The sequence below is a fragment of the Heptranchias perlo genome, chromosome 7 (assembly GCF_035084215.1).
Source record: "Heptranchias perlo isolate sHepPer1 chromosome 7, sHepPer1.hap1, whole genome shotgun sequence".
Lineage (NCBI taxonomy): Eukaryota > Metazoa > Chordata > Chondrichthyes > Hexanchiformes > Hexanchidae > Heptranchias > Heptranchias perlo.
The window spans coordinates 91163369-91190869 of NC_090331.1; the positions used below are offsets into that span (position 1 = coordinate 91163369).

General features: G+C 49.5%; 1 protein-coding gene across 4 annotated transcripts in view; it reads left to right on the forward strand.

The window, feature by feature from the left end:
* Positions 1 to 1425: 1425 nt before the first annotated feature.
* The window catches only part of LOC137323958 (fibronectin-like), a 98716-nt gene continuing 72640 nt past the window's right edge, over positions 1426 to 27501 (forward strand). For all 4 annotated transcript variants that reach the window (XM_067988109.1, XM_067988110.1, XM_067988111.1 and 1 more), the window contains exons 1-12: positions 1426 to 1762; positions 3788 to 3916; positions 9637 to 9774; positions 10816 to 10947; positions 13147 to 13284; positions 14423 to 14578; positions 16213 to 16386; positions 18312 to 18488; positions 19430 to 19609; positions 20560 to 20712; positions 22242 to 22370; positions 26243 to 26386. In XM_067988109.1, coding sequence (XP_067844210.1) covers positions 1642 to 1762; positions 3788 to 3916; positions 9637 to 9774; positions 10816 to 10947; positions 13147 to 13284; positions 14423 to 14578; positions 16213 to 16386; positions 18312 to 18488; positions 19430 to 19609; positions 20560 to 20712; positions 22242 to 22370; positions 26243 to 26386 — 1771 coding nt within the window. In that variant the 5' untranslated portion in view covers positions 1426 to 1641. The remainder of the gene's footprint in view (positions 1763 to 3787; positions 3917 to 9636; positions 9775 to 10815; positions 10948 to 13146; positions 13285 to 14422; positions 14579 to 16212; positions 16387 to 18311; positions 18489 to 19429; positions 19610 to 20559; positions 20713 to 22241; positions 22371 to 26242; positions 26387 to 27501) is intronic.

Genomic DNA, 27501 nt, shown 5'->3' on the forward strand with positions numbered 1-27501 from the left:
AAGCAGAATTGTTTTTAACACTTCATTGAATTCTGAGAGGTGTTGATATATTTAGATGTCTTTTATTTAAAAAATAAAGGTAGTGTCTTCCTTTTGCAGCTGTTTCTGTCTCAATATTTCTTTTGCTCCGAGACCCACGCAGCGTTACATTGGTTGACTGTCCCATTGTCCCAATTCCTTTCTCTCACTAGTTTATTTTTTTTAAGAGAAAGAACGTGCCTTTCGCCACCTCGGGACGTCCCGAAGCCGCTTTACAGTCAATGAAGTATTTTAAAGTGTAGTCAATGTAAGATGTTACATTGTATTTGGACTCCAGTTTGGGACTTCATGCATAAGGCTATTTAAAAAGTGTTTGGAATCAGATTCAGATGTGCATCAAAACCACATGGATTTGCAAAAAAATAAATAAACGGTCTTACTTTTAAAGAGTGCAACTATTCCGAGAATGAGTTTAGTGATTCAGTGTCTGGCTCAAACTTCCTAATAGTAAGGGGCTATTGCACGTAAGCGGCGGGAAAGTGGTTACCGGTTCAGTATGAAATCTGAGTCTGTCTCGGCTCTTGTCTGTAACCCCCTCCCCCCACCCTCCGGCCCTTTTGTCTCCAGTCCCCCCCCCCACCCTCCTAAGAACCATTTCCATATAAACTTTAAAGTCTCACCACAAAGGCTTTATTAGATCTGCAAACATTTTGCACAGATATGTATTTTATATTTATATATATATGCATTGTGCAAAATGTATGCAGATCTGATAAAGTCTTTGTCTTCAGACTCTAGACTTGCTGCAAAATAAATCAAACCTCTTTTCGCGATGTTAAAGCGGTTCGCAGACTCGCTTCCTTTGCTCATCGGTTGAGATTGAAACGCACACTCGGCTCCGAACTGAACAGAACTTGCTATCCAGTGGTTAGAAGGCGCTCCTTTATAAAATATATTCTTTCAACACCTCCCAGTAATAATCTGCCAAGTCTTAAATTCTTTCAAGTATTACCTTTAAATAAAGTGAGCCACAAGTAAACAGCTGGTAAGAAGCGGAAAGTTAAATGAAATCTGTTCATATATATATATATGAAATATATTGGCATTATTTACCCGTCTTTGCAGACGAGCAATGATTCATTTTGTACAATGTGTTTCTTTTTTATTTGGAGATGGTTCTGGTGTGATGGGAGTTGTCTGAAGGATGCAGTGCCCCTTTAAGAGAGACGCCTTTGTCTGATCAGTGTCTGAACAACGTTTTTTTTCAAAGTGCCAATAATTCCCCCAGTGATGTCAGAGACAGACTTGTAAATATTATTGATGTGGGCCAAGTGACGACCCCTCTCCCTCCCCCCCCCCCCCTCCTTCCTGAGACTCCACCCATCCTCCCTGGCTGGTGGGGCATGGGGTGGAGAATGTTATAAGAGGGCTGGAGAGACAGCCACTCGTTCACTCACTGGCCGAAGGTGTAGTGAGGGGGGTTGGTTGGGATTTGTAGCTGTGACACCCTCTCTCCCTGTGCCCTTGCCTAAACCCCCTTCCCCCGCCCCGCCCCGCCCTTGTGCCAGTGCCCGCTGTCTCTCCGCTCGTTTAAATAAAGGGGGAACTCCGCTGGCTTGTGGGTGTCTTGAGTGAGCTGTAACGGCAGACGGTGCTTGGAAGATGCGCCACTCCTCGCTCGGGGGGTTCCTGCTGGTCGTGTGCCTGAGTGCGGCCAGTGGCCAGAGCACCAAAGATAAGAGGCAAACTCCAAACCCGTACGATGCCAATACCCAAAACCAAAGTAAGTCCTCCAAAAAAAATAAACGTTTTCTAAACTTGTATTATAACCCCTAAAATGTTTTAAAACTTGTATTATAACCCCTGAAATGTTTTAAAACTTGTATTATAACCCCTGAAATGTTTTAAAACTTGTATTATAACCCCTGAAATGTTTTAAAACTTGTATTATAACCCCTAAAATGTTTTAAAACTTGTATTATAACCCCTAAAATGTTTTAAAACTTGTATTATAACCCCTAAAATGTTTTAAAACTTGTATTATAACCCCTAAAATGTTTTAAAACTTGTATTATAACCCCTGAAATGTTTATATTGCAGTTTGAGAAGACCGTTGTTTGATAAGCCAATCTTGCCTTTATAAATGAGTATATCGCGTTGAGATGCCATCCGTGGTGGATTTAGAGTGCATTATTAAAAGAGCTCTTTTAAAGAGCCGGCACAGGTACAATGGGCCGAATGGCCTCCTCTGTGCAGGATGGTCCTATGATTAATTCAGAGCAGAACCTGGGTCGCAGCACAGGGGGCTAATCCAATGTGTAGCTGGTTTTTGTTCATCAGTTTATTTGTTTTTTTTGGAGGATGAAAGAGTGTATCCCTGTTACATTCTGGACCCCCTCAACAGTCTCGCCTTTAATTTCAACCATATTTAAGTTTCCACTGCTCAGTTTAAGGACAATCTTGACAAAGGACCCTCGAACTATCTCCCTCTCCCTCCGCCCTCTCTCTTCACAGATGCTGCCTGACCCGCTGAGTGTTTCCAGCTTTTTTTTCTGTGTTTATTTCAAATCTCCAGCAGCTGCGATATTTTGCTTTTTTTATATATACAGTTGCGTCTTTCCCTTATTGGGGGGGGGTGGGGTGGGTTATTGTAATCTTTGTCCTGGTATCTTGGATAAGAATCCGAAGAAGAGACTTTTATGTTGGGAGTCTTTTTGCTTCCTCCCCCGTGCTGCCTCGCCCAAGCAGTCATTCTTCACGTGTAAGCCTTGACCCTGAACAGTGACCGGCTATTCGACTGCGGAGGCCATCGCGGCTGAATCCTATCCCGTTGGCCGCGCGTCCATCGGGGCAGCTGGATAGGGATCAGAAGCCACGAATGCTCCCTTCCGAAACTCGGATGATTGTAGTGGCCCTTCCATATCCAAAGCTGATCGACTCAGGGCAGTTAAGGGATCGAACCCCGGACCCACCCTGATCTATATAGAGCTGCTTTTATATCGGGGCAATTTGGTGCGCGGGTGTTAACTGGCCTCACGGAGACCAAACTCCGGAGTAAACCTGGCGGATCCACTAAGACTGGCGGCCGGCCTTGGGCAAGTTTACTCTGTGGGTTTGTTTAGTGCGATGGGAGAGAGATGCATCTCAGCATAGCAAACACACAACACAAAAGCAGCTCACGACTCGGTTACTCTCCGAGACATTGGAGAGAGGGAGAGACCGACTGAAGCAAGTTTAAAATGACCAGTTGGCTGTGTAACTGAGCTGCAAGTATGGCTAGGATGAGAAACTGTCTTTTGAGCTATTCTCAAGAAGTTTAATCAATTAAATAATGCTGAAATAGAGAAAAAAAATATTACTGCATTAGGGTTAGGGTGCTAGAAATCCGAAACGGAAAGAGAGAATTCCGGAAACATTCAGCAGGTCAGTCAGCATCTGTGGAGAGAAATAATATTCTGATTTAGTTTTATAAGTTTCCTTTTGTTTGGTTGAAAGTTTATTTTCTGGTTATGTTTATTACTTGTGCTCCTTTTTTTAAAAAAAGGTTGGGGTTTGATGACACTGGGATGACCCAGTTTTTTGGAAAAAGGCATCTGGGAATAGAACAGATGAGGTAATGTTTCATGTGTGAACCCTCCATGAAAACCAAGGCTACACATCTGAAACGCAAACTCGACTCTTCTCTCCACCCACACAGACTGTAGTGCTGAGTGTTTGCAGTGTTTTTAGTCCTGTAATGCGTTTGGTCTTTTGGGAACCATTTGATTTGATATGTGTGTGTTTGTTTTTTTTTCCTCTCTCTGTTTAGATTATTGTTTCGACAATGGTAAGGTTTACCAGGTCAACCAGCAATGGGAGCGCACTTACCTGGGCCGGGTGATGATCTGTACCTGTTACGGGGCAGGTCGAGGCTGGAACTGTGAATCAAAACCTGACGGTAAGTCACTGGGTGCCTAGTGATGTACCTGATCTTCATGCGTAAACTTTGACCCTGAATGGTGGCAGGCTATTCGACTGTGGAGGCCATCACAGCTGCATCCTATCCCGTTAGCCGCGTATCCATCGGGGCAGCTGGATAGGGATCAGAAGCCACGAATGTCCCCTTCCAAAACTCGGATGATTGTAGTGGCCCTTCCATATCCATAGCTCATCAACTCAGGGCAGTTAAGGGATCGAACCCCAGACCTGCCCTGATCTATATAGAGCTGCTTTTATATCGGGGCAATTTGGCACGCAGGTGTTAACTGGCCTCACGGAGACCAAAGTCCGGAGTAAACCCGGCAGATCCGTTAAGACCACTTATAACTGTGCAAAGGTGCAAAAGATGTAAAAAGAAATGCTTCCTCCATTTTACAGCTTGATTTGAACACTGTGTTACTGCACCAGCCCATGGACCCAGTGTGTCACTGTACCAGCGTATGGTCCCAGTGTGTTACTGTACCAGCGTATGGTCCCAGTGTGTTACTGTACCAGCGTATGGTCCCAGCGTGTCACTGTACCAGCGTATGGTCCCAGCGTGTCACTGTACCAGCGTATGGTCCCAGCGTGTCACTGTACCAGCGTATGGTCCCAGCGTGTCACTGTGCCAGCGTATGGTCCCAGCGTGTCACTGTGCCAGCGTATGGTCCCAGCGTGTCACTGTGCCAGCGTATGGTCCCAGCGTGTCACTGTGCCAGCGTATGGTCCCAGCGTGTCACTGTGCCAGCGTATGGTCCCAGCGTGTCACTGTGCCAGCGTATGGTCCCAGCGTGTCACTGTGCCAGCGTATGGTCCCAGCGTGTCACTGTGCCAGCGTATGGTCCCAGCGTGTCACTGTGCCAGCGTATGGTCCCAGCGTGTCACTGTGCCAGCGTATGGTCCCAGCGTGTCACTGTGCCAGCGTATGGTCCCAGCGTGTCACTGTGCCAGCGTATGGTCCCAGCGTGTCACTGTGCCAGCGTATGGTCCCAGCGTGTCACTGTGCCAGCGTATGGTCCCAGCGTGTCACTGTGCCAGCGTATGGTCCCAGCGTGTCACTGTGCCAGCGTATGGTCCCAGCGTGTCACTGTGCCAGCGTATGGTCCCAGCGTGTCACTGTGCCAGCGTATGGTCCCAGCGTGTCACTGTGCCAGCGTATGGTCCCAGCGTGTCACTGTGCCAGCGTATGGTCCCAGCGTGTCACTGTGCCAGCGTATGGTCCCAGCGTGTCACTGTGCCAGCGTATGGTCCCAGCGTGTCACTGTGCCAGCGTATGGTCCCAGCGTGTCACTGTGCCAGCGTATGGTCCCAGCGTGCCACGCTGCCAGCGTATGGTCCCAGCGTGCCACGCTGCCAGCGTATGGTCCCAGCGTGCCACGCTGCCAGCGTATGGTCCCAGCGTGCCACGCTGCCAGCGTATGGTCCCAGCGTGCCACGCTGCCAGCGTATGGTCCCAGCGTGCCACGCTGCCAGCGTATGGTCCCAGCGTGCCACGCTGCCAGCGTATGGTCCCAGCGTGCCACGCTGCCAGCGTATGGTCCCAGCGTGCCACGCTGCCAGCGTATGGTCCCAGCGTGCCACGCTGCCAGCGTATGGTCCCAGCGTGCCACGCTGCCAGCGTATGGTCCCAGCGTGCCACGCTGCCAGCGTATGGTCCCAGCGTGCCACGCTGCCAGCGTATGGTCCCAGCGTGCCACGCTGCCAGCGTATGGTCCCAGCGTGCCACGCTGCCAGCGTATGGTCCCAGCGTGCCACGCTGCCAGCGTATGGTCCCAGCGTGCCACGCTGCCAGCGTATGGTCCCAGCGTGCCACGCTGCCAGCGTATGGTCCCAGCGTGCCACGCTGCCAGCGTATGGTCCCAGCGTGCCACGCTGCCAGCGTATGGTCCCAGCGTGCCACGCTGCCAGCGTATGGTCCCAGCGTGCCACGCTGCCAGCGTATGGTCCCAGCGTGCCACGCTGCCAGCGTATGGTCCCAGCGTGCCACGCTGCCAGCGTATGGTCCCAGCGTGCCACGCTGCCAGCGTATGGTCCCAGCGTGCCACGCTGCCAGCGTATGGTCCCAGCGTGCCACGCTGCCAGCGTATGGTCCCAGCGTGCCACGCTGCCAGCGTATGGTCCCAGCGTGCCACGCTGCCAGCGTATGGTCCCAGCGTGCCACGCTGCCAGCGTATGGTCCCAGCGTGCCACGCTGCCAGCGTATGGTCCCAGCGTGCCACGCTGCCAGCGTATGGTCCCAGCGTGCCACGCTGCCAGCGTATGGTCCCAGCGTGCCACGCTGCCAGCGTATGGTCCCAGCGTGCCACGCTGCCAGCGTATGGTCCCAGCGTGCCACGCTGCCAGCGTATGGTCCCAGCGTGCCACGCTGCCAGCGTATGGTCCCAGCGTGCCACGCTGCCAGCGTATGGTCCCAGCGTGCCACGCTGCCAGCGTATGGTCCCAGCGTGCCACGCTGCCAGCGTATGGTCCCAGCGTGCCACGCTGCCAGCGTATGGTCCCAGCGTGCCACGCTGCCAGCGTATGGTCCCAGCGTGCCACGCTGCCAGCGTATGGTCCCAGCGTGCCACGCTGCCAGCGTATGGTCCCAGCGTGCCACGCTGCCAGCGTATGGTCCCAGCGTGCCACGCTGCCAGCGTATGGTCCCAGCGTGCCACGCTGCCAGCGTATGGTCCCAGCGTGCCACGCTGCCAGCGTATGGTCCCAGCGTGCCACGCTGCCAGCGTATGGTCCCAGCGTGCCACGCTGCCAGCGTATGGTCCCAGCGTGTCACTGCGCCAGCGTATGGTCCCAGCGTGCCACGCTGCCAGCGTATGGTCCCAGCGTGTCACTGCGCCAGCGTATGGTCCCAGCGTGTCACTGCGCCAGCGTATGGTCCCAGCGTGTCACTGCGCCAGCGTATGGTCCCAGCGTGTCACTGCGCCAGCGTATGGTCCCAGCGTGCCACGCTGCCAGCGTATGGTCCCAGCGTGCCACGCTGCCAGCGTTAGGTCCCAGCGTGCCACAGGAATGGGGATGTTCGCTGATGACTGCACAGTGTTCAGTTCCATTCCCAACTCCTCAGATAATGAAGCAGTCCGTGCCCGCATGCAGCAAGACCTGTCCAGGCTTGGGCTGATAAGTGGCAAGTAACATTCATGCCAGACAAGTGCCAGGCAATGACCATCTCCAAAAGGAGAGAGTCTAACCACCTCCCCTTGACATTCAACGGCATTACCATCGCCGAATCCCCCACCATCAACATCCTGGGGGTCACCATGGACCAGAAACTTAACTGGACCAGCCATATAAATACTGTGGCTACAAGAGCAGGTCAGAGGCTGGGTATTCTGCGGTGAGTGACTCACCTGCTGACTCCCCAAAGCCTTTCCACCATCTACAAGGCACAAATCAGGAGTGTGATGGAATACTCTCCACTTGCCGGGATGAGTGCAGCTCCAACAACACTCAAGAAGCTCGACACCATCCAGGACAAAGCAGCCCGCTTGATTGGCACCCCATCCACCACCCTAAACATTCACTCACTTCACCACCGGTGCACTGTGCCTGCAGTGTGTACCATCCACAGGATGCACTGCAGCAACTCGCCAAGGCTTCTTCGACAGCACCTCCCAAACCCGCGACCTCTACCACCTAGAAGGACAAGAGCAGCAGGTACATGGGAACAACACCACCTGCACGTTCCCCTCCAAGTCACACACCATCCCGACTTGGAAATATATCACCGTTCCTTCATCGTCGCTGGGTCAAAATCCTGGAACTCCCTTCCTAACAGCACTGTGGGAGAACCGTCACCACACGGACTGCAGCGGTTCAAGAAGGCGGCTCACCACCACCTTCTCGAGGGCAATTAGGGATGGGCAATAAATGCTGGCCTCGCCAGCGACGCCCACATCCCATGAACTAATAAAAAAAGTACCAGAGTGTTGCGCTGCCAGCGTACGGTCCCAGAGTGTTACGCTGCCAGCGTACGGTCCCAGCGTACGGTCCCAGAGTGTTACGCTCCCAGAGTGTTACGCTGCCAGCGTACGGTCCCAGAGTGTTACGCTGCCAGCGTACGGTCCCAGAGTGTTACGCTGCCAGCGTACGGTCCCAGAGTGTTACGCTGCCAGCGTACGGTCCCAGAGTGTTACGCTGCCAGCGTACGGTCCCAGAGTGTTACGCTGCCAGCGTACGGTCCCAGAGTGTTACGCTGCCAGCGTACGGTCCCAGAGTGTTACGCTGCCAGCGTACGGTCCCAGAGTGTTACGCTGCCAGCGTACGGTCCCAGCGTGTTACGCTGCCAGCGTACGGTCCCAGCGTGTTACGCTGCCAGCGTACGGTCCCAGCGTGTTACGCTGCCAGCGTACGGTCCCAGCGTGTTACGCTGCCAGCGTACGGTCCCAGCGTGTTACGCTGCCAGCGTACGGTCCCAGCGTGTTACGCTGCCAGCGTACGGTCCCAGCGTGTTACGCTGCCAGCGTACGGTCCCAGCGTGTTACGCTGCCAGCGTACGGTCCCAGCGTGTTACGCTGCCAGCGTACGGTCCCAGCGTGTTACGCTGCCAGCGTACGGTCCCAGCGTGTTACGCTGCCAGCGTACGGTCCCAGCGTGTTACGCTGCCAGCGTACGGTCCCAGCGTGTTACGCTGCCAGCGTACGGTCCCAGCGTGTTACGCTGCCAGCGTACGGTCCCAGCGTGTTACGCTGCCAGCGTACGGTCCCAGCGTGTTACGCTGCCAGCGTACGGTCCCAGCGTGTTACGCTGCCAGCGTACGGTCCCAGCGTGTTACGCTGCCAGCGTACGGTCCCAGCGTGTTACGCTGCCAGCGTACGGTCCCAGCGTGTTACGCTGCCAGCGTACGGTCCCAGCGTGTTACGCTGCCAGCGTACGGTCCCAGCGTGTTACGCTGCCAGCGTACGGTCCCAGCGTGTTACGCTGCCAGCGTACGGTCCCAGCGTGTTACGCTGCCAGCGTACGGTCCCAGCGTGTTACGCTGCCAGCGTACGGTCCCAGCGTGTTACGCTGCCAGCGTACGGTCCCAGCGTGTTACGCTGCCAGCGTACGGTCCCAGCGTGTTACGCTGCCAGCGTACGGTCCCAGCGTGTTACGCTGCCAGCGTACGGTCCCAGCGTGTTACGCTGCCAGCGTACGGTCCCAGCGTGTTACGCTGCCAGCGTACGGTCCCAGCGTGTTACGCTGCCAGCGTACGGTCCCAGCGTGTTGCAGTACCAGGCGCTGTATAAATGTAAGTCTTTCTTTTTGATATCTGTAGTGCCCTTCTGTGTCCTTGCACTGTAAGACAGACCAGATGTTGTCACAGCTCCCCCTGTGGCCTGGTGGGTGAGGGCCTCATAGACCATAAGGTTCCAGGTTTGACTCCCTCTTGTGCTGAGTTCGCTTATCTCGCTGGGGCACCAGTACAGCTCCCCTCAGCACTCCTAATCGACCCGACGTCAAGGTGAGGACCAAACAGGCCTCGGCTGTGACGTCCTCCACAGTTGGCACTCTTTGGCCAAGCTCAGCCGTTGAGAATGGGTTGGGGTACCAGAGGACCACTAGTGCCCATGGTACTGTACCCCAGCCAGAAGGTGCCGTCGGGAGAGGAGGGGAAGAAACCTGGGGCGGGGTGGGGGTCAGGAAACAGAGTCACTACTCGGTTGAAAGGACCCCTGAGAGGCTCGTATTAATCAGCTGACCCTGACTGTGTTTTGATTGGTGCAGTGGAGGAGATGTGCTTCGACCAGTACACTGGGAACAGGCAACGTGTTGGTGAAACTTGGGAACGTCCCAAAGACGGCATGATCTGGGACTGTACCTGTATCGGAGCTGGCAGAGGACGGATCAGCTGCACCATTGCAAGTAAGGAAACGAGCACGGAGCATTAAAAGGGGCCGGATGGGAGGGGAGCAGGACGAGTATTCTCGAAATGTACGTACATATTCGGGGAAGATCCAGGAAGAGAGTACAGAGAGAAAAAAGCAGCACCTCAGAGAAACGGAGCTGTTGGAGTGTGGCAATCACCTATAATCATCATAAATATCTATTAATTTCAGCATCTCTTTTGTTCCATTCTCTGTTCACTTGTCCAATGGACTTTTCTCCAATTTTTTTTCCCGTCAAGTTGAGGGGTACCTTGTTTTGGAGGGAGGCGGGGAGGGAACTCCCTCATTTTCCACTCTCAATGTCAGCTCAAGTATTGCCAGGTTAGGGTAGAACGATTTTGATTTTTAAAAAGGCTCTTGGCACCAGGTCTCGCCTGTTAAAGGAAGTTGGCATGTGAGGTTTTGATTACAATGAACCCCATCTCTCTCCTGGGATAAACCTGCCACTCCCTGAAATAAATCACAGCCCCCTCTTCCGTGGGATAAACCCCATCTCTCCCTGGAATAATCACCATCCCTGGCTCCTCCTCCAAACTCCCCCACCCCCCGGGGCTACTCCTCCAAACTCCCCCTCCCCCCGGGGCTACTCCTCCAAACTCCCCATCACCCGGGGGCTCCTCCTCCAAACTCCCCATCACCCCGGGGCTCCTCCTCCAAACTCCCCCTCCCCCCGGGGCTCCCCCTCCAAACTCCCCACCCCCCCCCTCACCCCCCAGGGTTCCTCCTCCTCCTCCATCATCTTGTCCCACCTACGTTTGCCTGCTGATTGCTCCAAAAAAATTGGCCCCTTCCACAGCCAACGCAGGTGGTCTTTACATGGCCCAACTGCCCTGGTCTCTTCCAGGTGTGGGTCTATATCAGTGCGAAGAAACCCCTACACACCGTAGATCGACCAAAGCACGGTCCGCAAGAATATAAATACTTCCGATACGCTCGTGGAACTTGGGACCCTGACCAGGAACATAACTTTTTAAGGATCGTTATAAAGCGTTCAACACTTGTTCTCTTGTGTTTGTAGATCGCTGCCATGAAGGTGGTCAGTCCTATAAGATCGGTAATACCTGGCGCAGACCTCACGAGACAGGTGGCCATATGTTGGAGTGCGTTTGCCTTGGAAATGGGAAAGGAGAATGGACCTGCAAACCAATAGGTAGATCGTTCTGCATCAGAATTAAAACCCAAGCATGAACACTCTTTCAACTTTCATAATGATTGTTGACCTTCAGTACAAAACTATCGAGCTGAAGATTGTGAGAGAATAAATTGCGTGATTAATGAAGGAACACTTGGCAACCTTTGAGCTCCTGAAGCCAAAATGAGCATCTTGCATTTCAAACTCTTTGCTAAGCTCGACAGGATAAATCATTAAAAGAGATCCTTGGAATTGCTTGTATCTCATAGCAAGATTGGTGTCAGCACTGAGGTCAGATTAGATTTGGATGGATTTTTGTCTGCATTTTCAAAGAGTGTTGGGCAATGTATTCCATCCCAGGTTGGAATAGGCTGGTACACTCAAACATCAGAGAGAAGGCAGGCAGTGATGGCCACATGGTCAGGTGATGGACAACACTGTCCAGTGAAGGCCAGGTGACCATATGGGTAGCACTTCCAGTGAAGGCCAGGTGTCCATAGTATGGTTAACACTATCCAGTGGAGGCTAGGTGACCATAGTATGGGTAATACTGTCCAGCGGAGGCTAGGTGACCATAGTATGGTTAACACTGTCCAGTGGAGGCCAGGTGACCATAGTATGGTTAACACTGTCCAGTGGAGGCTAGGTGACCATAGTATGGTTAACACTGTCCAGTGGAGGCTAGGTGACCATAGTATGGTTAACACTGTCCAGTGAAGGCCAGGTGACCATAGTATGGTTAACACTGTCCAGTGGAGGCTAGGTGACCATAGTATGGTTAACACTGTCCAGTGGAGGCCAGGTGACCATAGTATGGTTAACACTGTCCAGTGGAGGCTAGGTGACCATAGTATGGTTAACACTGTCCAGTGGAGGCCAGGTGACCATAGTATGGTTAACACTGTCCAGTGGAGGCCAGGTGACCATAGTATGGTTAACACTGTCCAGTGGAGGCCAGGTGACCATAGTATGGGTAATACTGTCCAGTGGAGGCCAGGTGACCATAGTATGGTTAACACTGTCCAGTGGAGGCTAGGTGACCATAGTATGGTTAACACTGTCCAGTGGAGGCCAGGTGACCATAGTATGGTTAACACTGTCCAGTGGAGGCCAGGTGACCATAGTATGGGTAATATTGTCCAGTGGAGGCCAGGTGACCATTTAATGGACAATACTGTACAGTGAATGAACCCGCCCTTCCCAGTATTGTGCAGTTGGCCATTCATTCTGGCTCAAGGTCCCTAAGTATTTCTACAGTATGCATTAGTTGGTGAAGATCTGTTTTCTCCTGATGGTTTAACCATAGTGTCAGGTGTGGCTCAGTGAGTAGCACTCTTACCTCAGAGTGAATAAAAGTTGCAGGTTCAAACCTCACTCCAGAGACATGAGCGCATAATCTAAGCTGACACTCCAGTGCAGTACTGAGGGAGTGCTGCCTTTCAGATGAGATGTTAAACCAAGGCCCCCATCTGCCCTCTCAGGTGGACATAAAAGATTCCATGACACTATTTGAAGAAGAGCAGGGGAGTTCTCCCTAATGTCCTGACCAATATTCATCCCTCATCACTAAAACAGATTATCCAGTCATTATCTCATTGCTGTTTGTGGGATCTTGCTGTGTGTAAATTGGCTGCTGCGTTTCCTATATTACTATACTTCAGAAGTACTTCATTGACTGTAAAGCGCTTTGGGATATTGTGAAAGGCGCCATAGAAATGCAAGTCTGTTGTTCCTTTTCAAAAAAACTAGATCGAAAACTTCCGTTTGCAAAGAGAATACAGTTGGATGGCAAAAAAAATGCTCTTTTTTTGCAATAGCTCAGTCAGTGAATGCATCACTTGAGCCGCACACACCCAGGAAGGACCCGAGTTCAATTCCTGCTCGTTGCTGATTTTAGCCGTGGTGGCGATAGACTTGTTAGAAGTGACTTCAGTCCCTGGGAAAGGGCAAAGGTCAGCCACTGATGACTGGGAAGTGCAAGTGTGTGGCCATTGGGTGAGGACCAGATTAGGGTGGCTGACGTTCCCCCCCTACCTTGGTGGAATAGCCCATTAGCATTCACTGCCCAGGCTCAGCCACGTAGATAGGTGCTGCCAGCACCCATGGAACCAGTGTTAAGTCGCTGCCTCCAGGAGAGGAGGGACAAGGGTAGAAAGATGGAAAAAGGAAAGTCTTAACGTTTCTCAGAACCTAATCTTGCTTCTTGTGTTTACACAGCGGAGAGATGCTACGACAATGTCGCAGGGACTACCCATGTTGTTGGAGAGACCTGGGAAAGGCCTTACCAAGGCTGGATGATGATGGAATGCACCTGTCTGGGAGAAGGCAGTGGACGCATCACCTGCAGCTCGCGGAGTAGGTCTAGCTTTTGCCTTGACGCGACCTTGTGACTCTTTGATTTGAACCTTTTAAACTAGTGAACTGGCTGTTTATACAATCCAATCTCTCTAATTGAGGTGGTTAAGATGATTACGGGATTTGATAGGGTAGATAGAGAGAAACTATTTCCTCTGGTGGGAGAGCCCAGAACAAGGGGACATAACCTCAAAATTAGAGCTGGGCCATTCAGGGGTGATATCAGAAAGCACTTCTTCACACAAAGGGTAGTGGAAATCTGGAACTCTCTCCCCCAAAAAGCTGTTGAGGCTGGGGGTCAATTAAAAATTTCAAAACTAAGATTGATAGATTTTTGTTAGGTAAGGGTATTAAGGGATATGGAACCAAGGCGGGTAAATGGAGTTAAGATACAGATCAGCCATGATCTAATTGAATGGCGGTGCAGGCTCGAGGGGCTGAATGGCCTCCTCCTGTTCCTATATTCCTAAGGTCTAATTGGAGATGAGAAATACACAAACCCTGCCTTTGTATGTGTTAAACTCTTTAAGGGTCCAATATGATTCTACTGCAATAGATTGAAGAATCCTATTGTACCTGTAGTCATGGGTTAACATCTAATTTTCTTGTCAGCCACACAGTTGCATAATCCCAAATGTACACCCATCATCCCTGTGCTCGCTGACCTACATTGGCTCCTGGTCCAGTAACAGCTCAGTTTTAAAACTCTCATCCTTGTGTTCAAATCCCTCTAAGTTCTCGCCCCTCCCTATCTGTGTAATCTTCTCCAGCCCTACAACCCTCCGAGATCCGTGCGCTCCTCCAATTCTGATCTCTTCCTCTTCCACCACTTCCCTTGCCCCACCATTAGCGGGCACATCTTCAGCTGCCTGGGCCCTAAGCTCTGGAATTCCCTCCCTGAACCTCTCTGTTTTGACACCACTTTCTCCTTCAAGACCTACCTCTTTGACCAAGCTTTTGGTCACCTGTCCTAATATCTCCTTAGGTGGCCAAGTGCCAATTTTGCCTGTGAAGTGCCTTGGAACGTTTTACCATGTTAAAGGCGCTATATAAATGCAAATTGTTGTTTACAAAACCAAGATGTTGACAAGGTGTTGAATGTGGTTACAGTATCGTTCCTTTTCTCCACCCGTTACAGACCGGTGCAATGACCAGGATACACGGACCTCCTACAGAATTGGAGACACCTGGACCAAGAAAGACAGCCGGGGAAACCTACTTCACTGCTCTTGTAATGGCAAAGGGCGTGGGGAGTGGGAATGTGAACGCCATGCGTCTTTGACATCGGCTGTTGGTAAGTGTGGGGTAGGGGCAGGGGGCTGGTTCTCAGTACCCTCTGTGGGCAGTATGTAAAATGAGTGCACGTTTTTAGTACAAATACAGTGGTTTGAAACCTCTTCTAAATACAGCTATTGTACTAATGTTGAACCTAATCAATTATAATTAAAGAGCTGGCAATTCAAGCACGCCCAAAACCAGGCAGCAGGGAACGGGCCCTGCGCCTGAATGGATAGGCCCGAGGCCCACCTGATATTGGGCCTTCGGCCTCATTATCATGTCGGCGGTGAGACGTGGTCAATCAGAGGGCGACCTGAGGCAGCTCGCCAGAGAGGAGTGTCCGACAAACAACACCCCGTGATCGAATTTCTTGGCTACAATATCTGTCGGCTTACAGTCATAGGCCTCTTAAAGGAGAACATCCAGGGCCCTATTTTCCTGATCATTAATTTTTTCTTAAACCAAAAAAAGTGGACATGAATAAATCAATGCACAGCATTGGACGAAAGGACTGTTCTCCTGTGGGAAAGAAAAGCCCGTTCTCCTGTGTTTAGCCCTGTTTTGAGAACTGAGTTCAGGAACATCGGTGAAAAGTGAGGGGTGGGTGAGGAGGATAATTACTTTTGGCTTGTTAAGGACTTGTTAAAAGGCAACTCCAGCAGAATCGCACTAGGGTGTGGGACTATCGATGCAAAGTGAGTTCTCAAGGTCGGGCCTATAGTAAAGAGCCTACAATGCGGAATTGTTGCATTCGGAAACATGCTTGACATCTCAGGGGAGTGGGACTAATTGGATAGCTCCTTCAAAAGAGCTGGCACAGGCATGATGGGCCAAATGGCCTCCTCCTGTACTGTAAGATTCCACGATTCTAAGTGAGTGAGCGCATGCCAGAATCATGGGTAAAAATAGGGTTTCAAACATACCCATTAGCCATTTTACAAAAGTATTGGTTGCTCTACAACCAGGCTCATAAATCTTTCATCCTTCCATACTGTTTAAATGACTGGTCAGTGTAGAAAGGATAGTTATTACAGGCGTGCTGTGATAGCCGATTTTCCCCGCTAATTGAATCAGATTGTGCAAAAATTTACACCATTTTTTTTGGATTCTCTCACCAGTGGAAACATCCACAAAATTACTCATTTTTTAAAAAAAACTGCGTCCCCGCTGTATTGTGCAGAAGGCACAGGCGTAACTTTTTTTTTAAAAAAAGGATTGCAAACCCATTCTCCGAACGGAGGGGAAAGAATCCCCCTGTGAGCATCACGGGCCAGAATACTGGGACTGGTGCCCGTCTGATTTCTCTGCCCCATTAATCGAGACGGACGGAGAAACAGGCAGGCTACGTCATGAACACCTTATTCTTCATGGCCAAGCTCCCAGCAATGATGCAATGACCTGCCCTGGAAGCGCTAAAGGATCAGAGTTTGGCCACTAAGAGGTTCTTGGTTACTGGGGTAACTAGTGAGCTCTCACTAGCGACAGAAAATGGGTTCCTGCAGCATTTCAATTGATTCCACGGATCCGAAGGGTTCGTCTTTTGTTTCTCATTTTGTTGGTGCGTTTTCTGTTTCCTGGGATGGTAAAGGTTAAAACAAGAAAATAATTATTTATTAACCATTAAAAAAAAACTCAATTCCTCTTTTCTAGGTTTTGCCCCTCATGTTCAGCAAAAACTCCAACCTGCAATTTACCAAACCCAACCCCAGTGTGTCAGTGACGGTGGTATTTTGTACAGTGATGGAATGCAATGGATTAAGATGCAGGGCAGTACTCGTATGCTGTGCACTTGTTTGGGTAATGGTGTGAGCTGTCGCGAATTGTGTAAGTGTTAAACACTTTTACCCTCACTGATCAATAGCTACATAAGTCATTTGTGTGAATATCACGTGTATGTTCTTTACTTCATTTTTACATTGCTAAAAAAAATCCCAATCTCTTAGGTCATTGCTGATTACAGAATGCACACTAGGTTACAAATTGCAGATACCCACACTGAGGGTCTGTTATCCTGTTCTTCGGCGTGGTCGGCTAGCTCAGGGTCCAGTCTTGTCGAGGGGGTTTCACTGGTCAGGGGTCTCGTTGGGTTTAAGTGCTACATGTTCCCCACGTTAAGGATCTAGCATTCCTGGTCTTCAGCGGTCCTGGGTTCCCTATGGCCAAGGAGAGTTGGGCCGGGGAGGGTCTACACAGGTGGGAAGGGGCTGGTGGGGAGTGGGGGTTAATGCCTGCAGGAAATGGGTTCTTAAAAGTGTTAACAGCCATGAAATTAAGCAACTGAAAAATTCTTAAGGTACGTTGGTCTAACGGATGAATGCATTAAGATAGCTGCTTTTCAGAATTGTAGTAGTGGCTGCGGTCTTTTTGTAGCTCTGCTGGGGTGGGGATCCTTCATCCCAGGACTTGAGGTTGAGCGTAGCTCTTAATATTGTAGCCAAGATGTGCCCAGAGCCTTTGCATTCTATGCTCTGTGATCCGTCCTCAGTCGGCCAATTTGCTACGTTCTCAAACAGTAGGCCGCCAGTTCCCAGATGTTCCCAGATGGACGAACGGGTGATCAGCTGGAGCAAACCGGGCGATGGGAGGTCAGAACACTGAGTGCTTTTAAGAAGCAACTTGGTACTATAATGGATATGGTTGGTTATTCTGGGAGGATGAGCTCAAGTGGACCTAGAGGACCTACATCATCTAAACCTCCTCTCTCCTCTTGGTTTGGTCTCGGTGCTCCTGTCATAATGTTTTGGATCTTGGTGTCAGTACGGTCATGTTTTGGATCTTGGTGTCAGTACGGTCATGTTTTGGACCTTGGTGTCAGTACGGTCATGTTTTGGACCTTGGTGTCAGTACGGTCATGTTTTGGACCTTGGTGTCAGTACGGTCATGTTTTGGACCTTGGTGTCAGTACGGTCATGTTTTGGACCTTGGTGTCAGTACGGTCATGTTTTGGACCTTGGTGTCAGTACGGTCATGTTTTGGACCTTGGTGTCAGTACGGTCATGTTTTGGACCTTGGTGTCAGTACGGTCATGTTTTGGACCTTGGTGTCAGTACGGTCATGTTTTGGATCTTGGTGTCAGTACGGTCATGTTTTGGATCTTGGTGTCAGTACGGTCATGTTTTGGATCTTGGTGTCAGTACGGTCATGTTTTGGATCTTGGTGTCAGTACGGTCATGTTTTGGATCTTGGTGTCAAGTTTGGTTTAATATCAACCTTTTGCCTCCTTTGGAGACCTAATGTTACCATGCCATCATGACGCCAAACCTCTCTGGTCATCAGCAGAATGAAGTGTGACTTCAGTTGACTGGTTGCACAAACCACATCAAAACATTAAACAGACGCAGTAATAGCTCCTGAAATGTTATACCAAGCACGGCAGCAAATCTATCAGACTCATCACTCCCCAACAGACACACACTGGAGCTTGGCGTTCAGATGGAGATTTACCAGTGGTGTTCGGGAGCCCTTGGTGACCAGTGGGCCAACGGCTCAGTCACACTTCGCTCCGAGTTCACAATGGAAAGGAAAAATCTGGCCGAGTGCAAAACGGGGCTGCCGACTCGCTGTTGCTCGTTTTGCACACCTACTCAAGATGAATCCCACCCACCCCCCCACCCCCCCCGTGTCTTATTACAACAGTGACTACACTTCATAAGTGCTTCATTGGCTGTAAAGCGCTTTGGGACATCCTGAGGCCATGAAAGGCACTACATAAATGCAAGTTTTCTCTTTTATTGTGTTGTGTTAATCAGCAATGCAGACACACGGAGGGAATGCCAATGGAGAGCCTTGTGCGTTTCCATTCACCTTCATGGGCAAGACTTACCACTCCTGCACGACCGATGGACGGCAAGATGGCAAATATTGGTGCAGCACAAGCACAGACTTTAACAAGGATCGCACCTACTCTTTCTGCAGACAACAGGCTTGTAAGTTCGACGCCTTTCCCTGAAGCTTTCTTTCGAAACACAATTTGCTAGCTTTGCCTGTTTTATCGTAAAATTCAATCACAAACTGCGAAGTGAGCTGCTCCCCCACCGACACACTTGGTGAGAGCAGGAGCCAGATAGCCCCCCCCCCCCCCACTACCCCCAAATGCCATTCCGTGCTGGTGATCCCAGTCAGGGTGGGGGCTGGGCCCTGCTCTGTAATAAACTGCCTAGAATCATCGGGTGATTGATGTCTAGTGGCCTACCGGTGGGAAAGCGTATGTCTGTGGGGGTGAGGGCAGGATAAGGGGGGGGGGTGGGCGTTGGCCGCGAGCCCTCCCACCGCCGTGGTCAAATTACCCCGTCAACGCTCACTGTCTGGGCTCACGCGGGAAGAACCAGCCACATGGGCCGAGGAGCAGGGCAGCTATCGTCGCCCGTGGAGCTGTATTCCAGCAGGAGTTTTAGGAGGGGGAGGGGACATAATAGAGGCTGGGATGGGGGAAGGGGGAGAAATTTTCCGAGCGTGCACCCCTAAAACGGGAATGGCAGACATGCAGTTCCCAACATACCCTACTTGGTGGGCCTGGGACCAGACCCAAAGCCAGCATTAGTGAAATTTACCCTCAAACCCAATTTACAAAGTAGGCCGCAATCTTTAATAACACCCAATTTCTACCAAGAGTCTGTCAGCCAATACAAGTACTTTTATCAGCAGCATGTAGCAAACTTTGCAATAATGATTCCTAACCCATCTTAAAGGGGCTCCCATCAGTTTAATACAGTAGCAGATAGAACTGATGCGCTAGCTAGTACACTTTATTTGGTAAAGAGCTGGGGATGGGCTGGGGAGGGGGAGCCTTCAATTTGTTCCGAGTGAAACTGCGAAACGGCTGACAATTTTTTCCCTTATTTTTTTGTCCTCCTTTGGCTGAGAGCAGCCACTTTTATCCAAACCCGGGGAGGGAACTCCAATGGGGCATTGTGTCACTTCCCCTTCTTGTACAACATGCGTAACTATACCGAGTGCACGTCTGATGGAAGAAAGGACAACATGAAATGGTGCGGGACAACTGCAAACTATGACGGCGAAGGGAAATTTGGCTTCTGTCCAATGGCAGGTATGGATCATACCACCAAAAGTCTCTCTTACCAACCCTCCCCTCTCCCAGCCTAGGACATCATGGTTGCACAGAGCGAGCTGAGCGGCAAGCAATGAAGGCTCTCAACCTAACCAGATACAACTCGTCCCACTGGCCGTTTAACGACCATTAAAAGCTGACTGGCAAATGGGTGAACCTTCTGTGAGTGAATCGAATGAACCAACCGGCTTGCAAAGCAAGCACTTTGCATAGCCCGTTCTGGAGCATGTGCTGTGAATTTCACCAATTAACATTGGTGGAATATAGGAACAGGAGTAAGTCCATTCAGCCCCTCGAGCCTGTTCCACCATTCAATTAGATCATGGCTGATCTGTATCTTAACTCTATTTACCCGCCTTGGTTCCATAACCCTTAATACCCTTACCTAACAGAAATCTATCGATCTCAGTTTTGACATTTTCAATTGACCCCCAGCCTCAACAGCTTTTTGGGGGAGAGAGTTCCAGATTCCCACCACCCTTTGTGTGAAGAAGTGCTTCCTGACATCACCCCTATACGGCCAGCTCTAATTTTAAGGATATGTCCCCTTGTTCTGGACTCCCCCACCAGAGGAAATAGTTTCTCTCTCTCCACCCTATCAAATACTTTAATCACCTCAATTAGATCACCCCTTAATCTTCTGTACTGCATATTGCATACAAAAAAAAGCTTTCCGAATTTTAAACTGAGCTCAAATAATCTGATCTGGTTTTGATGCATTTGAAGTCCATAGTTTGGGAGAAGTACAGTAATGCATTAAACCAAAGCAGTACACTTCTCGAATTTGTCTCAATGACCATGCAATGTGAATGGATGCATGGTTAACTATTTTGAATCTTTACGTTTGATTTTGACTGTAACTCTTATCTCTTATCTTTCGACTTGTCCTGGTACTCACTTTGCCACTTTTCCCCATCACCTTTTACCAGAGCATGAAGAGATTTGCACTACCGCGGAAGGGATTATGTATCGCCTTGGCGACCAGTGGGACAAGCGCCACGACCTAGGTCACATGATGAGATGTACCTGTAACGGGAATGGCCGCGGCGAATGGAGCTGCATTGCATACACTCAGCTTCGAGGTCGGTCCGCTTGGTTTGAACGGCAGACAGTCCACTCGTTCATGTTGTGTTCACTGTCTATGGGCTATCGCAATCAGTAAAGCGGGTTTGATACCTTGTCGTATTAGGAACTTGTGTGTATGTCTGTGTGCGCACACGTGTGTGTGTCTGTCACAGTCTCTGTCTCTGTCATTCTGTCTCTGTTACTCTCTATCTCTGTCTCTCCTTTTATCTGTCTGTCTGTTTCTCTCTCTCTCCGTCTCTCTATCTGTCTCTCCTTCTCTCTCTGACATTCTCAGCCTACTTGGCACTGAGGTACAGAATGGCTGCCAGCACACGTGCGATCCCAGCCAGACGGAAGAAATGAATTCAATTATAATTATATATTATGTATATATATTTTTTATATATATAATAAATATATAAATATAAAAATAATGTGCCTTATTTCAGAGATACCCCAGAATGCAGTGAAACCAATGTGCCAGCGCACAGAGCAGTAAATGATACAGAACATTTAGACATGCTGCAACAGACACTATTTTATATCTAGAAGGATTATGTTATAGACCTTGCATTCATACATCATGCTGATTCAGACCCTGTACTCTCTCCTCATGGGGGGTATAGTTAATACCGAGGGGGACTGCGACAAAATAGAGGAAGACATTAATAAACTTGCAGAAAGGGTGTGTAATTGGCAAATGAATTTCAATATAGAAAAGTGTGAGGTGATGCATTTTGGTAGGAAGAATAAGGGGGCCTCATTCTCCTTGGAAAATAAGAGTCTAAATGGGATAGAGGAGCAAAGGGATCTCAGGATTCAAATCACTAAAAGTAGTGACGCAGGTTAATAAGGCCATTAAAAAAAAGCAAACCAAGCACTGGGGTTCATTTCTAGAGGGATAGAATTGAAAAGCAGGGAAGTTATGTTAAACTTGTATAGAACCTTGGTTTAGACCACACTTGGGAGTACCGTGCTCAGTTCTGGTCTCCATATTGTAAAAAGGATATAGAGGCATTGGAGAAGGTGCAAAAAAGATTTACAATGCTGATAGTTATAACCTCTCAGTTCTATCAGGAAAGATTGAACAGGCTGGGGCCCTTTTCTCTACAAAAGAGAAGGCTGAGGGGTGACCTGTAGTGGTCTTTAAGATTATGAAAGGGTTTGATAAGGTAGACAGAGAAAATGTTTCCACTTGAGGGGGAGTCCAAAACTAGGAGACGTTAATATAAGATAGTCACTAATAAATCCAATAGGGAAGTCACAAGAAACTTCTTTACCCAAAGAGTGATAAGAATGTGGAACTTGCTACCACAAGGAGTGGTTGAGGTGAATAGCATAGATGCATTTAAGGGGAAGCTAGATAAGTACATGAGGGAGAAAGGAATAGAAGGATATGCTGATAGGGTGAGATGAAGAGGGGTGGGAGGAGGCTCGTGTGGAGCATAAACACCGCATGGACCAGTTGTGCCGAATGATATGTTGTAAATTCTATATCATTCAATGTAACGTTGCAAGGAACTAGCCTGTGCCCTTTCCCCCACAGATCAGTGCATGGTGGATGGAGTAACATATGAAGTAAACCAAACCTTCAACAAGCGGCACGAAGAGGGGCACCTGATGAACTGCACCTGCTTCGGGCAAGGCCGAGGTCGATGGAAGTGTGATGCCATTGGTAAGTTTTTACACTTCAAAATAGTTTTAGTTAAAGAGAGTGTTTGAGGAAGGAAGACTGGCTGGAATAGGGGTGGGGTTATGTTCAAATTGGATAGCCATGTGGTGAAAGATAGGATAGTAGAGCCTGGTCTTTAGTTGTTTCCAAGCCTTTATTCACAGAGATTCCCCTTACACACACACCACACCCTAGATAAGCTCTCCAATACAAAGTATACAAGAGTCCCCAATTGATACCAACCACCTGAATACAATTAACACTAATCGATATAAATTGTACATTAACACTAATTGATATAAATCGTACATTAACAGTTAGACTCTGGCTTCTTCTGGAGCCTGGGTATGAGTCCAGCCCAGAGGGTTGGCATGTGTAGGATGAGTTTGGTTGGCAACAGGAGAACACTGCCCCTGACTCCCAACAAATTAGTAATCTGACTCAAGGGAGGCTGCAGGACGGCTGGTCTGAAAAATGTTCACACTGGTGCCACTATTTTAAGGTTGTGACTGAGGCATGGTGAGGGAAGAATGAGGCTGGTCACTGTGCAGCAACATATATCTACTCGAAGAGAAGATGTTCACCATCTTACTGCACATAGCAACCAGCACAGTAAAGACAGCTTTATTTTGCAGCCTGCCCTGGGAGTGTTTGATGGGGCAGTGTAGAGGGAGCTTTACTCTGTATCTAACCCGTGCTGTACCTGCCCTGGGAGTGTTTGATGGGATGGTGTAGAGGGAGCTTTACTCTGTATCTAACCCGTGCTGTACCTGCCCTGGGAGTGTTTGATGGGATGGTGTAGAGGGAGCTTTACTCTGTATCTAACCCGTGCTGTACCTGCCCTGGGAGTGTTTGATGGGACAGTGTAGAGGGAGCTTTACTCTGTATCTAACCCGTCCTGTACCTGCCCTGAGAGTGTTTGATGGGACAGTGTAGAGGGAGCTTTACTCTGTATCTAACCCGTGCTGTACCTGCCCTGGGAGTGTTTGATGGGACAGTGTAGAGGGAGCTTTACTCTGTATCTAACCCGTGCTGTACCTGCCCTGGGAGTGTTTGATGGGATGGTGTAGAGGGAGCTTTACTCTGTATCTAACCCGTGCTGTACCTGCCCTGGGAGTGTTTGATGGGATGGTGTAGAGGGAGCTTTACTCTGTATCTAACCCGTGCTGTACCTGCCCTGGGAGTGTTTGATGGGACAGTGTAGAGGGAGCTTTACTCTGTATCTAACCCGTCCTGTACCTGCCCTGAGAGTGTTTGATGGGACAGTGTAGAGGGAGCTTTACTCTGTATCTAACCCGTGCTGTACCTGCCCTGGGAGTGTTTGATGGGACAGTGTAGAGGGAGCTTTACTCTGTATCTAACCCGTGCTGTACCTGCCCTGGGAGTGTTTGATGGGATGGTGTAGAGGGAGCTTTACTCTGTATCTAACCCGTCCTGTACCTGCCCTGGGAGTGTTTGATGGGATGGTGTAGAGGGTGCTTTACTCTGTATCTAACCCGTCCTGTACCTGCCCTGGGAGTGTTTGATGGGGCAGTGTAGAGGGTGCTTTACTCTGTATCTAACCCGTGCTGTACCTGTCCTGGGAGTATTTGATGGGACAGTGTAGAGGGTGCTTTACTCTGTATCTAACCCGTCCTGTACCTGTCCTGGGAGTATTTGATGGGACAGTGTAGAGGGTGCTTTACTCTGTATCTAACCCGTCCTGTACCTGCCCTGGGAGTATTTGATGGGATGGTGTAGAGGGAGCTTTATTCTGTATCTAACCTGTGCTGTACCTGCCCTGGGAGTGTTTGATGGGATGGTATAGAGGGTGCTTTATTCTGTATCTAACCCATCCTGTACCTGCCCTGGGAGTGTTTGATGGGGCAATGTTGATTTGTTTTTCATGATTATTTTAATACCAGCCATTCACAGGGATGAAAGGGAAAACCTTGAATGTTAGCAGTGTTGGAGGTGTAACACGAGTCATTGGCCAGTTCTGGTTAAACCACATTGTCCTTGGCACACTGTACCAGCGTGGGGGATGGTGTCATTTCCTCTAGCAGTGTGCTGATTAATCTGTTTCCATTTATTGTGGCCAATAGCCCCATTTAAAGTAAATTGCACAGAGGAATTTAACCAGTGCTCTAGCAGGGGGAAAAATTCGACTCCCAAAGAGGCCAGGATTCAAAGCAAATGGCAGTCATACCAGATGAAAACAGATGTTTCCTGCACGAGGAAGCATTTTCTCTCGTTGCAATGTAAAAATGCAAACGTGACAACCGTTTAAAAATGAAACAAAAGGAATTTAATGGCATTTCTCAACTTTACAGATTTCAGACGGGGGAATGCCTTTTATACAATCATAGAATCGTACAGGACAGAAGGAGGCCGTTCGGCCCATCGTGCCTGTACCGGCTCTTTGGAAGAGTTATCCAATTAGTCCCACTCCCCCTGCTCTTTCCCCATAGCAGATTTTTCCTTTTCAAGTATTTATCCAATTCCCTTTTGAAAGTTTTAATTGAATCTGCTTCCACCGCCCTGTGAGGCAGCACATCCCAGATCAGAACAAGTGGCTGCGTAAAAGAAAAATCCCCCCCACCCCCGATACTTTTGCCAATTACCTTCAATCTGTGCCCTCTGGTTACCGACCCTCCAACCCCTATAAAAGCTTGGCACCTCAGCAGTTGCCCCCAAGGGTTAATCCCCCCATCCCCACCCATCAATCAGGTCCCCATTTCAAAGAAAACGAATGCTGAGTCAGTGGTCGACCACTGATGTCCTTTGATGTTTTATTTCTGCTTCGCTCACTCACAGCACCAAGTATCTGGCATTCCGGTCAGCTGGTGAATCTTGTAAAGGACATGGTCCCTCACATATTTTCCCCCACATTAAAAGAAAATGCAGCGGCCAATTATGCCGAAAGTAAAATGCTCGGAATCGCCCTCTCCTCCCAATTCCCTTCTCCCTCTCGCCAGCTCTCCAAAGTCTCTTTTTGGCACGGCCTCATGAAAGGCGCAGTTTGCAGACAGCGTTACTCTTAACACAGCTGGAAGTGACCTTACAAGGCCCATGGCAAAGCGCAGGCCCACTCCCAAGTGTGTAGTACAACAGGATATTAAATGCAATCAGTGTTTTACAACATGGGGAAACATGTGTGTGTGATTTCAGCATAATCCCAGCCAAAAGGGCGACTCAGCTAGTTTTTTTTTCCTTTTCCCTTTCTCCTCTGCGATGAAACAGCCCAGATCGAGTCTTAATCTGTTTTCCTGGCGCGCACTTTCCTGTCAGTAAATGGTGCAAAAGTAAACCAAATGTGTCAGCACTTTCAGCCTGGGTTCCAATCTAGGATCAAATCTGAGACAGGAAGGTGCCCTGTTTCGAAATGGTCCGTTTTGTACCTTTTTTTTTTAAAGCTGCACTGACCAAACAAGGTGCAAAAAAGATTTACTAGGATAATACCAGAACTGAGAGGCTCTAACTATCAGGAAAGACTGAACACACTGGGAAAGAAAAGAGAGAAGGCTGAGGGGTGGGCTAATAGAGGTCTTTAAAATTACGTAGGGGTTTGATCGGGCAGACGTAGAGAAGATGTTTTTGTGGGGGAGTTCAAAACCAGGGGCCATAAATATAAGATAGTCACTAATAAATCCAATAGGGAATTCAGGAGAAACTTCTTCACCCAGAGAGTGGTGAGAATGTGGAACTCGCTACCACAAGGAGTGGTTGAGGCGACTAGCATAGATGTATTTAAGATAAACACATGAGGAAGAAAGGACTAGAAGGTTATGTTGGAAGGCTGAGATGAAGAGGTGCGGGAGGGGGCACATGTGGAGATTCTGTGCGATGGGCTCTGCATAACTCTACGTAAGACTGTTTTTGTCCTCTCTCTTTAGATCAGTGCCAGGACACCGACACGCGGCAGTTTTACCAGATCGGCGAATCGTTTGATAAGCACCTCAACGGGATCCGGTACCTGTGTCAATGTCACGGCCGGGGAGTTGGGGAATGGACCTGTGAGCCCCAGCAGCCCTTCCCAGGTAGGGTCCCATCTATGCCGAGCCCCCGAGCAAATCCTTTTTGATGTGTCAGTTGTAGCTCAGTGGGTAGCACTTTCACCGCCTGAGTCAGAAGATTGGGGGTTCATAGTCCCGCTCCAGAGACTTGTGCACACAATCTCGGCTGACGTTACAGTGCAGTACTGAGGGAGTGCTGCACTGTGGGAGGTGCCGTCTTTCGGATGAGACGTTAAACTGAGGTGCCATCTGCCCTCTCAGGTGGATGTAAAAGTTCCCATGGCACTTCAAAGAAGAGCAGGGGAGTTCTCCCCAGTGTCCTGGCCAGTATTTATCCCTCAACCACCATCACTAAAACAGATTATCTGGTCATTATCACATTGCTGTTTGTGAGATCTTGCTGTGCACAAATTGACTGCCATGTTTCTTACATTAGAACAGTGACTACACTTCAATAGTACTACATTGGCTGTAAAGCGCTTTGGGACGCCCTGAGGTTGTGAAAGGCGCTATATAAATGCAATTCTTTCTTTCACAGTTGGGGCAATTATTGGCGATTGTCCTCAGTTTAATGTCTCATACGAAAGACCGCACTTCCGGCAGTGCAGCACTCCCTCAGTACTGCACTGGAGTGGTTAGCCTCGTTTATTTGGGGCAAATGGGAACAATGGGGTAGATTTTCACTTTCAGTGGTGATGATAAACGGGCAGTAGCGGATCGCGGCCCGTTTTACACTCAGCGCAGTCTTCCTTTCTGTTATAGTCAGTAGAAGGGTGGGGTGGGGATGTATAACAGATGGTTGATCTGCCACCGACAGTTTATCACCACCGCTGAAAGCGAAAATCTACCCATGTTGATGTTGAGTCACCCCCTGCCTCAGCCCATCTGCTGCTGACACCCTCATCCATGCCTTTGTTACCTCCAGACTCAACTATTCCAATGCTCTCCTGGCCGGCCTCCCACCTTCCACCCTCCGTAAACTTGAACTCACCCAAAACTCTGCTGCCCGCATCCTAACTCGCACCAAGTCCGGTTCACCCCTGTGCTCAGTGACCTACATTGGCTCCTGGTCCGGCATCACCTTGATTTTAAAATTCTCATCCTTGTTTTCAAATCCCTCCATGGCCTCGCCCCTCCCT